At 49.8% G+C, this 12,109-nt stretch overlaps 1 protein-coding gene across 1 annotated transcript in view; it reads left to right on the forward strand.

Moving 5' to 3' along the window:
- The first annotated feature begins 7,300 nt into the window (after positions 1-7,300).
- The window catches only part of STK24 (serine/threonine kinase 24), a 113,224-nt gene continuing 108,415 nt past the window's right edge, over positions 7,301-12,109 (forward strand). The window contains exon 1 of the mRNA XM_080798924.1: positions 7,301-7,679. Within this exon, the coding sequence (XP_080655050.1) occupies positions 7,638-7,679 (42 nt within the window). The 5' untranslated portion in view covers positions 7,301-7,637. The remainder of the gene's footprint in view (positions 7,680-12,109) is intronic.

The raw sequence follows: 12,109 nt of genomic DNA on the forward strand, positions 1-12,109 counted from the left end.
AGCAGAGCTACCACGAAGGATGTCTCCTTTTATCTGGGGTCTTAAGCCTTCGGGATGATGAAGGCTAAGGATGACACGATCATCCTGCTCTCCTATGGGAAGAGCCTGTCTGGCAGCGAAGGCAAGCAGTAGCCAAATGAGCCCAAATATCGAGACACACAGAGTCCTGATTACCTTCTTCGAATCCCCAAATTGAGTTGTCAGCAGCTAGCTTCACCTTTTACAATTTTACTCTTTAAACTTGATGTGACGGGCTTATAAATACTGGCTTTCCCAGGTAAATGAGATAAATGACTCTTTTTGTTTAAGCTAATTTGAATGAGGTTTCCGTTGTGTGAAATCAGCAGAATCCAGGCAAGTGTAAACCTGGACCCAGGGATGGAAGGTGCGAGAGAGAAAAACTGTCATGCAGAAGACAGAATGGAAGGCAGTGGGAGTTTCTGGTTCCTAAAACCATGCTTCCCAAACTCTGCCTCAAGGTGCTCTGAGTGTTCACAGAGGTAGCCCAAGATAGTTTACATTTTCTAGAAATGCAGCAGTATTAAGCATCTGTCAGACGCCATGCTGACAGGTGGTCCACAGTTTCAACATTAGATCACGCTGCGTTCTTTTCAGTGATGTCATAGATCCACAAAGCATCTGGTTATATTTTGACAGCTGCTATGATAAAAAAATCAATGTGTACCAAGAATTGAAGCATTGAAGAAATATGTCCAACCTCATTCTAAGGTCTGAGAAGTTGTACAGTATCCAACAGGAACATATGTCCCCTTAGCATATAACTGCAATTACTTAAGAATTAAATTAATAGACTCTTCTCTTTTTTTTATTTTTATTTTTTAATTTTTTGAGAGAGAGAGAAAGAGCACGAGCAGGGAAGGGAAAGGTAGAGGGAGAGGGAGAGAGAGAATCTTAAGCAAGCTCCAAACTCAGTGTGGGGCCCAACTCTGGGCTTGAGCTCATGACGCCGAGATAATGACCTGAGTTGAAATCAAGAGTTGGATGCTGAGCTGACTGAGCCACCTAGATGGCCCCAGATTATTTTCTAATTTATAGTATTATTTTTCAAAGGGCTACTGAGTTATTAAAACAGAACCACTAAGTGGCTTGTACCTAGCTTCTTGATTAATTGGACTGTTAGGTATTTCTTTTGGCTCAGAGGTGCTATGAAAAATTACTGAGATGCTGAGGGTACAAGGAAGGAGGAAGTTTGGTATCTCTGCACTTAAGACCATCCCCAGGACCTCAGATCCCCACCAATAGGAGGTGGGCCACTAAAACACTACACCCTCCAGAAGGGCCAACCTCCATGCGCTTCTCTCCAGTGTGGCCACGGAAAGCCACAGAATCTGGAGAATCTTCCAGAGAACAGAGGCAAGTAGAGTCCCAGTGGCTGACCCCGGTCCTGCCCCAACTATCTCACCTTCCGGAAAGGTATCATGTATATCAGGGACTGATGATGACCGCTGCTTAGTTTACTCCCCTTCTTTTCAGATGAGAGTTTTTAAGGTGGTTATCAAATTTTTTCCCCGTATCAAACACATTAAGTGTGCTAACATTTACCGTGTAGATATACAGCAGATTTTTGACCTAGGAAAAGCTATATCCAGACTTGACAAAGAGGAATACATATTATCCAGAGCCTCCAGAGGAGGAATGGATGACCTAAGTAGAAGCTGCTTGAACCTGAGTTGCTTTGGAGAAGTGATGAGTACAATGATGGTTAGGCAGGGGCTGACTGTAGTATGTTAAGGTGGGAGGGGTACACACAAGAAATCATAAATGGAAAAAGAAAATGTGTGTGTTTCTGTGTGTGTGTGTGTATGTATGTATGTGTGTGGATGGACACATGCTGGGAAGTCAAGGGGTGCCCAGGAGTCTTCTTTCCATCTTTCCATCTTGGCACCTCATCTAGGAAACCCACGTGAGGATAAGGGTAACCAGAGGCCGGCAGGGAAGACAGGAAGAGAAAAGCAGTGTTCCGATTTTATCACTCAACACACCCTCCTGGATTTAACCAAGCCTCAACCAGGAAGCTTGGATTTCCATCGTGGAGCTAAAATTTCCCTTTTGCGGTTATGAAGGGTTGAGCTAGGTTTCTGTCACTTGTTTAAAGAGGACTGACTAATAGTATCACTGACTAATAGCCTCATAGGAAGTGAAATAAAACTGGGCTGGAAAATCGAGGTATGAAACTACATGCTTTTTTACAGGTGAATCCTTGATGATAGGGTTGTGTCAGGTCGGTATTTTCATGAGGATTCTGAGCACAGCTGGCTGTGTGCATTCTGGAACCAATGCCTACAACTCCCAGGCACATTTTACCTTCGGGTGGTTTATACAATGTTCCTTAAGCACATAATTCCCTAGATCTCCTTGAAGTGAAAATTAAAATCGCTTTCTACAATTTGTCTTCCTTGTCAGAAAATAGGGCCAAGGGCTTTTAAGAGGGGAGCTGCAGTTCTGAGACTGTGGGATGGATGACATCACCCTTCTGGGGATGATTTCATTTATGCCCTTTCTGGACAAGTCTGAAAGCAAACCCAGCCTCGGGAGGGAGGGAAATCTACACACTTGATGAGTCTTTGTGTACTGAGTCTTTATGAGCTGATTGGCAGGGTCAAGTGTCCACTGTGCAGAGGGTGACAAGCTCTGTTAATTGGCTTTTTGCCAGGCAGAATTGCACATGAGAATGTGTGTAGTGAGCCTGTTCTAACGTACCCTGCTAAACAGCCTTAACTTCCCTGGTGTGAGCCCCGAGACCATGCCAGAAACAGAGAACAAAAAGCCCCTTCCTCTTGTGGGCTCAGCCTCCAACCAGCCTGGTAAATTTCACCTCCAAGCACAGTGATACTCCGGCGACGAGACACTGGAGAGAAAGAAAGACTTTATTAAAGTGTAACCTTTTGGCTGAAATGAGTATTTATGACTTTCGAAACACTCCCTGGAAAATATTCTGAACTCTTTTCTGGCACATTCTGCCACGTATTTCAGATGATTTCTTCTAATTGGAAATGCTTTACCAAGCAAATACATGCTTCTCTTCCCTGCTTCTGCTCTGCGTTGTCCAGCGGCTGGAGATTAATGCTCTAATTTCTCCATGAGAAGAAGTTCAGGGACTACGCCCACGGAAATATGAAGCAATGCCTATTAGCATAAATGTGAAATGTGACGTGTGTAGAATGGTGCACGGGCCTTGAGAGAGGAGAAGGGAAGCTCCTGCTCACGGAGCGGAGCCTGGAGGAACCAGATAAAGCAGGTGGCCAGAACGGCGTGTGCAAGGAAAGGGCTGGGTTCAGGGCTGACAAGGTGCCCCACCCCAAGTCCTATGTTGAAGTCTTAACCATCAGTATCTGTGCACGTGACTGCAGTGGCGGACAAGGTCTTTAAAGAGGTGATTAAGTTAAAAAGAAGTCCTGAGGGCCTGCCCTAATCAAATCTAGCAGGTTTCCTGATACAAAGAAATCCCGGCACATGCATATGTACACGCAGGATGTGGAGACACAGGGAGAAGGCGGCCACCTACAAGCCAAGGAGAGAAGGCTCAGCAGAATGGACCTCGCTGACCCCCTGATCTTAGACGTCCAGCCTCCATCACCGTGAAGAAAAACGTTCCTGTTTAGCTGCCCACCCACGGTACTCTTTCATGGCAGCCCAGGGAGACAAATGCGGGGTGCGACCCCAAACTGAATTAGAGTCATGTTGCTCCGAGAGCTTGATCTCCGAGCCCCACGTCCACGGAATGAAATTTCCTTTGCACCAACGTAGCCAGATCTCTTCCTGGGGCCCTAGCATATATTTCCTCACGGTCATGTCATACCAATCTTAGTAATCTGTCTTCCGCTTTTTGTGTCTTCACCTGCTGAACATGTGTAGGAATTTGTCAAGCCTTCTGTTAGTTACTTCTCCGAGCTACTCGAATTTCTCTCTTTAAAGTTCACCATCTAAGTCCCTTTCTTGAATCTGTAAATTTAAATTGCTAATGTGCTACTTGTCTAGCTGCTCTTTATAAAGTGGCATTTGGGGGTGTTTATCTTTTCAACCCAGAAGGAGAAGTGAAGGGACTGATTGTTGAATTCTTGTTTTCAGCTGCGGTCTTGGAGCTCTGCTGGGACTACTCACTGGCTTAGGGGGAGTTGATAGCCAAGGGCTCTGTATTCTGAAGGGCCCTATATAGAGGCCTGGAGATGTCCTTTGTGGTCCTGAATATGTGTCAGAGCACAATTCATTGCCCAATTGTTATCCTTAAGTCAACACAAAAGACAAAGAGGGCCAGGGGATGAAAATAATTCCATGGGCTAGTATCTCCATGGAGACCAGCAAATGCATAATCTCTATGGAGACCCTCAAAATCTCTCCTTGTGAAATTATAATAGTATATGATCTCTTGTAATTATATGTGGAGGGTGGAGAGGAAGTGACAAGAGGAAGAGGATGAGAGGATAATCCTCTTCTTTACCTAGTGGAAATTAGAGCTGTTGCAACTCTAAATTTAATCAACCGCTCTACAGTAAAATTCTGAAGTTAGGATTCTGAGAGGTCGTTTCTCTAGGATGGGAGGAGAGGTACCCGAGGAGCGCCAGTGTTTATGGACCGAACACTGAGCCAGATGTCTGACTTGTAGTTGGCATTCGAAAAACGTGTTAATGGATGAACGGAGGCAATAAGCCATTGGGCGGGATCTCATCAGGGGCTCAGGCTGTGTCAATCATCTGCTGGGTTGAAACAAAGGGAGAGGGCCACTGCCCTGGGGATACTGGGTAACGTCTGTATATGATCGAGTGTGACCATGAACTCCTATTTTGCATCTTCTCTCTCAAGGAGAATTGTGCTCAGTGGTATAAATATGGTCAAAGGAGGAAATAAAGTTCAGTCATCGCAAGGGGGTAAACAGGGACAGTAACAGGGAGAAATCAGTAGGGAAAGAGGCCGGCTAATGAATGCAAGTCACTGTTTCCAGATAGGTTGTATCCTATTATAATCTACATGTTCTTAGCCTCCCTAGCTTCCAGATATGAAGTGGGATTCTGGTTACTTTTTACACAAGATTATTAAGGTCCAGGGCCTCCCCTCCCGACACCCCTCATCCTCCCATGGCTTATTTGTTGGAAATAAGCTCCTGCAATGTGGGCTCCATGAATTTCCAATGATAATGCCTCTGACCGGTGTCCAAACATTTCTGTCCGCTTGTCCTGTTTCTTCCTCCTTATCTTGCTGCTCTGTTATTGCCCCTGACTGCTAACCCTCGAGAGTTTTCGCACGACGGTCTCTACTGGTTGAGTACAGACTGGAAAAAATCAGCTTTAATTCCAGGGATAGCCACTGCTAAATCTTGGTATGTATACTTCCGGGTTTTTCTCTGGTTATGCATACATAGACATATAACATTACATAGATACGTAAGTGATATATTCAAATACAAGTTCATATATAGGAAGTAGTTTGAGATCAGCCTATACATTTGTTTTGTACAGTGTCTTCTTCCTTGACAACCTATAATGAAAATACCTTTCCATGTTACTAGATATTGTAATATATCATCATTTTTAATGACTACATAGTACCCACTGTATAAATACACTATCATTTACTTAACAATCTCTTAAATTTTTAATCTGTTCCTAGTTTTCCCACAATTGTAGCTATCCCTGCCCTGCATCTTTTTGTATCCATTTCTGGGCATGTGTTGGTTCTAACCTTAGGCCATGTTACTGCAAGGAGACTTTCTGGGTGGAAGATTACAAACCTTTTAAAGATGCATCTCTTGCTTGTTTCGCGGGTCCTCTCTATGTCATTTGCTGAGTATATGAAATTTACACAGGATGGTGAACTCTCAGGTACCCGGGTTCATGCTTTTCTTAACTTGGTATTTGCCACATTCTCTTCCCAGCCCTTGGGGGAGGCAGGGCTTCCTGACTCAGTGATCCCATAAAGATAATCTGAAGGTATCCATCCTGGACTTTGAGGGAAAACATGCAAGTTTCCAAAGGGAAAGTGGGGATTATTTTTAGCAACCCAGTCCTCATCGGATCCAGCGCACCTCAGGGAGCAGCAATTCCCAGGATACCGCGACCCCTCGGAGTATAAACACCCCTTTCGTTGCTCGCTGGAGGACTTAAGAGTTTCCTTCAATTGTTTAGGGTCTCTGGGGGACTCCCAGGCAGCACGAGTGACTGCCTGGTCCCCACAACCTGAGGTGCGGGACAGGAGCTCATGGCCGCCACTGTCCCCGTCAAGTAAAATACTTCCCGGAGCTTCTTTCCTATGTTGTTGGAGAAGTGGTGACTAAGAAGTAGAGGCAGGACTGGTCCCCAGAAGGGACTTGGAGCTTTTGCAGGCGGCCGAAAAGAGAGGCCGAGAGAGGGCCGGGGATAAGTCTAGACACGGTTTCCTTCCATTGTCTTCCCTTCCTCCTTGCCGCACCCCCCCCCGCCCCATTTTTCCCTTTCTTCTGGGAGGACGCTGCCGCCTGGGTCTGGGGCGCGGAGATGGTGGGGTGCAGCCCCCTCACCACTTCGTTAAGTTTCAGTCTTCAAGTGGGGCTGCTTTCAAGCAGCAGAAACATTGAGCTGAGCGTGAACAGCTCTGGACCTCTCCCCTCCCGGCTTCCTCCTAGGGTGGGTGGGAAACTTCACCCAGACGCCGAAGAAGCTCCGCCCTGGTAGTTTGGAACTGGCCACGGACCGGGGACCCTCTGGGCGCTCTCCCTCCCGAGGTCCCCCTGCCCTAGCCTCTGCCCTCTGGGAGGTCGCCCGGAGCCCGTTTCCCTGGGGGCAGACGGAGCGGGGTGGGCTTGCTTGGACCAGGAAGAGGATGACAGAGTTCAGACTTTGGCGCTCCCCGCTCCCTCGCCGCCCGGCCCCCCTGCGCGCCAGACCCCGGCCGGGAGCGCGGGGGAAGTGGGGGCGGCGAGACTAAGGGGGGTTGGGCACGCTGCCAACCCCAGGTCCGACTCAGTCCCCTCCTCCCCTCGCCCGGCGCGGGGGCTGAGGCCCCCTCCCCGCACTCGTGCGCCGGCCGCCTCCCGGCTCCGCTCGGCCGGCTGGGAGCGGGAGGCGGCCCGCGGGAGGCGCTCGGACCCCCGCCAGGACCCCCGCGCGCCCGGCAGGCGGCGGCGCAGGCGGCTGCGGCCTAGGGCGCCGGGCGGCAGCGAGCCTCCTCCCCCTCCCGGAAGCGCGGGGCGGGGTCCCCGGCCGGGCCGCGGGGGCGGGCGCGGGGGCCGGGCCGGGGCGGGGCGCGCTGGGCTCGGCGCTCGCGGGCTCGGCGGGCTGTGCGCGCCCACTCCCCGCTCCAGGCGGCCAGCGCGCGCGGGCCCAGGCCGCCCGGCTCCAGCCCAGCAGCGGCGGCGGCGGCGGCAGCGGCAGCTCGCGGAGAGTCCCCGCGCCCCTCTCGCAGCCCCTCCCCGGCGCAGTGCATGGAGACGCGGCCCGCCGCCCGCCACTGAGCCCGCCGCCCCGCCCGGGACGCGCCGGGGCTGGGGTGGCCTCAGACTCCGGCCGGCCCCCGCCGAAGCCGGACTCGGGCTTGGCCGGCCGCCCCCGCCGCCCCGGGGCTGCGCGCGGCCCGCGGGCCTCGTCGCCCGCGCGGATCGCCGCGGCCCGGCCGTCCCGTCCCAGGAAGTGGCCGTCCTGGCCGCCATGGCTCACTCCCCGGTGCAGTCGGGCCTGCCAGGCATGCAGGTAAGCAGGAGCCGGGCCGCGAGCGGAGGGAGGGGATGCGCGGCCCGGGGCGGAAGCGGGGAACTTGGCGGTGTAAACACGGCCCCCCCCCCCCCACGCTGCCCCTTCCGGGGTCGCGCCGGCCTCCAGCGCGGCGCTTCAGCCCCCAGGGCGCCCCTGCCCCGCGGCCCGGGGCTCGGGGCTCGGGGACCGGGGGTGGGGGTGGGGGTGGGCGCAGGGATGTGGGGGGCCGCGGCCTGGAGGCGCCCTCGCGGGCCCGGGCCCGCGGGGGTCTGGCAGGGATGTGGGGGAGCGGGCCGCCTCGCCCTCCCCGCCGCCCTCTCCGCACGACGCCTTCCGAGCTGCAGGCCCGGCGCCCGCCGGGTCGCCGGGAGAAGTGATGGGGGGAAAATGCCCTTGGAGGCCCCGACCGGGTCTCTGGGCCCTGCGTGCAGGCGGGGGGCGGCGGAGGCCCAGTTCCCCGCGAGCAGGCGATAAAGTTGAGAGGCCGGAGGGGAGCCCCGGGCGCGCCCCGACTCGTCCTGGGCCCGGCCGGGCGGAGGAGGCAGGGCGGGGTGAGGGAAGGTGTAACCGCCAGCCCCCACTCCCAGCGCATTTGCTCCGCGCCTTTCCTTCTGGTGCCAACTGAGGGGAAAGTGCGAGCGTGTAAACCTTCTGGAAGGAGGAATCAGGCGGACAGCATGTACTCCAGTGTCCCGAGCCGACGCTGACCCGCCCGATCTCGGGACACTGGGTTTTCACTTGGACGCTTGATTGGATCCAGACGAGTTCCTTCCCCGTAAACCTCTCGGTTGATACTTTGTGGCATCTTGGCTTAACCAGTGATTTGGCGGGGGTGGGGGGTGTGGGGGGGTGTTGGGGTTGAATTTCAAATGTGCCTGCTAGCATTAGAGTTTTTTCGCCTTTGGGGACTGTTTTTAGCCCTTTGGAAAACAAAACTACTTGGCCCTGGTTAATTTATCATATTTGTAAGCGCACAAATGGTGGCAAAATAGGAAATGGGATTGAAATCTCATGATACAGTGGGAGTATGTCTTTAAAGTTTTGTTCTCCCGGTTTAGTTGAGCGAGTGTACATAAAGAGCTTTAAAAAAACAACCACGGTATCCAAGTGGATTTATTTGTTATTTTACAGACATCCGCCGGCCCATATTTTTCGTCTTCCCTTGCTCTTTAGGGCTGAGAAGTGCAGTGTTTGGACCTGGCATCTTAAGGGCTGAGACTTGAATCTGACCGGTCTTCCCGTGACAGGTCATACGGCCCACCCCACCTTTTTTTTTTTAAACCATAAAAAGAAAGCTGGATTTCATTGTTCAGGTTTGAAACCTATAAAAACAGGAACACAAAAGCTACCAGAATTTTATCCTGAGGGTTTTTTTTTTTTTTTATAAAGGAATAACAGTCAAAGTTAGTATCTTGAGTGTACTTGAAGAAAACTGCCCTTGAATCTCATTTAAAGAGCTTTTAAACTCAACACTCATTTAAAACCTAAGTTTCTGCAGACTGTTAGGTAAAAATCAGATGTGGTTTCTTGGTCTTAAAGTTCCTGCTTCACTTTGGTTTGAATGGAGAGGCAGGAAGACATGGTGAACTGGATGAAAATGATTCCTGAGCCCTAGAGCAAGAAGAAGCTCTTGAGTTGAACAACTTTTTTTTTTCTTTTTTTTTTTTTTTTATCAGTTATTTCCTTTAGACTGACATCTACCGTGTTAATCAGGTTGTAATCTAGTACGGATGCCTCACTTAAAGTTTACCGTGGAGGTGTAAGGCCTTTGTGGAAAGTGAATCAGTTTGAGGAGGTACTTAAAGCCCGGTTGGCTGGTGCCCTGAAGACGGTATCAGGTGGCCTCCAGGTGGTGGTGTCTGTTCTCAACGTTTTCTGTCCTCACTTTTTTTTTCCCCTCAAGTGGATGGGCCAAAATCTTGGGAAGAGGATGTAAATTTCCATTTCAAGGGAACTGTTTTTGTTTGGTTGAAACCTCCAGATTTTCGCTGTCATAGGTTGGGGGCAGGGAGCTGTAAAAGGTGGTTTTGAGCACTCCTGTCTTTAAGTCCATCTACAAACTGTAATTGTGTTTAGTGTGCCATTTGGGGAAGAACATTCCTTTCCTCTCCCTTCTCCCAAGAAGAAAAACAACAGGCACATTTATTTTTCTCCTTTGAATTAGCAGTTGTTACCAGCCCGGGAGGCTTTCCTCAAAGTCCTTGTGGGTTAAATTAAATGAAAGTCACACCTGCTTTTGACTGTTCTCTAGGATAAGACAAGAGACGCTGCTAACCCTTCTGTGCCCTGTCCTGATACTTCCCATCACCCCCCCCCTTTTTTTTTTGTTCCCCTCTCATCTTCTGAACAGGGCTTATAAGGAGTTGGGGTAAAAATTTCAGAAAGACAGCAGAGTGAATTCAGGTGGCCTGAATTTAAGTATCAGAGATACTTCAGTAAGCCTGAAAGGACATTTTCGTTGTCTCGCAAATCCTTTTTATGCCTCTAGGTTTTTATTGGTGCCTCTGGAGGTATGGGTGTTATTTATGCTGTCTTCTGGATGTGAAAGCCAACAGAGACTAATTGAACTGACCAAGGAGAGGGAGTATATGAGCTGGGAAGTGTGTGATTTGAAACCAGAACTTTTCCTGTCTCCCACTGTGCTTCTGCTCATGATGGTGTGCTGTTGCTTTATTATAACTTTTGCAAACATTAAAGGTTTTTTAAATTCCACTTTGGGTTTGCTGAAGAACTATGCTAAATGAGGAATACAAGATTGATACTTTATTTGACCAGGAACTGTTATTGAACATTTATATGCCAGGTCCTAGGTTAGAGGTAGAGGACTGTACATCCGAATGAGTTAATATTTGTAATAAATGTGTAATGAAGGTTGCCAGGGGCCTTTCCTTTTTTTTTTTTTTTTTTACCTCCCACATCCCAGTTTCCTATTAACATAGGGGAGAAAATAAAAAATCATGAACTGAATGTAGTAACTACAAATAGACTTACAGAAATTAGGTTGATTTGGGGATGTATGTACTCCGTGTCCTTGAACGTTTGTTGTTTCAATCAGTTTAATTCAGATTTGAAGAAAAGCTTCAGTTGGTGGTGAGAACACTGGCCAGCTTTTAGTTTGCTTAAGTTGTAATTTAAGAAGAATTAGGTTTCGGTTTATAAGTTTCTCTTGCAGATTTTTATCGGTCACGTCTCAGCTTCCAAGCTTTTTTGGTTTGTGACCCGCGTAAGAAGTACATTTTACATCAAGAGCTGAAACAGAAGTTTTAAGAGACAGCCCTGACCCTCACTACTTGTGATGTCCTGCTGTTGTGTGATGTCTTTTATTTAAAAAAAAAAAAAAAAAAAAAAAAAAGGGAAGAAAAGCTGGTTGCAGCATTAAATTGGTTTCACAGCTGACTGGTTTGACCCAAGTCTGAAAAATACTGAATTTGGTATGTCCCATGTGCCGGACAGCTGAGTTACTTAGCATGTTTTGAGGATGTCGTTAATTTAGTATATTTCCCTATTTGAAAGTACAAGAGGGTTTAGAGGAATAGCTGGGAAACTTATTTCTACTTGGTAAAAGCCATCCTGTCCCCCTCTCTCCCTCTCCATTGTTCTCCTTATATCCCTTTAAATGGGGATTGCGAGAGTTGAACAGCCTGGTTTGGACTTGCTGGGAGCTTTCCTCAAGTGCTCTTGCTTGCCCTGGGGAAACCTGTGTGCCCTTAAAAATCTGGGAAATGAAGGAAAACAGAAGGACAGCTGCATTTAATTGTGGCTTCAGTGCTCTTGGATTTTTTTTTTCTTGTGTGTCGCATTGCCATAGTTTTTTTTCCTGTTTCCATGGAAGAGGCCTCTCCATGTTCAGCCTGTTGCCATCTGCGCCCTGGGGAAAGGTTGGCATGTTACGGGGTGTGGACATTCAGGGCATTTGTGAGATTGAGGTTCTGAAGGCATGTTTGAGCGAATACTTTAGTGTGGAAGGGGGTCTAGGGTCTGAGAATGTTGGACGAGATGGGGAGCCTCTGCGGAGTGTGGTGCCAGGACCTGTGAGGGGTGGGTGGGAACCTCGAGGGGCCACGTGCTCAGGAAGTCAGCAGCCTAGCAAGGGCTGTGATCTGGGCGGTCACCCGACACAGGGGTTGGAAAGCAGGTTCACCGGGACTAGCCTGGACCCCAGAGCTGGAGGGGCAGCCGGGGCTGGGGAAGGGGGCCTGCGCTCCGGCTGGGGTAGGGAAGCGCTGAGTGTCACGAACTTTAGGAGTCCTGCTTGGCTGCTGTAGGTGGAAGGAGTTGGATCCTGGGGCTGCCTGGCTGCCGCTTGGAAGGCAGTGAGAGGAACCCCAGGCTGGTGAGAGCTGGGACAGACAAAACTGAGTGGTTGGAGGTTCAAGTGTCAGCAGGATAACCAAGGTGGACTTTTTTCTTTTTCAAGACTTTTTATT

This window comes from Martes martes (genome assembly GCF_963455335.1).
Source record: "Martes martes genome assembly, chromosome: 3".
In the NCBI taxonomy this organism is placed as follows: Eukaryota; Metazoa; Chordata; class Mammalia; order Carnivora; family Mustelidae; genus Martes; species Martes martes.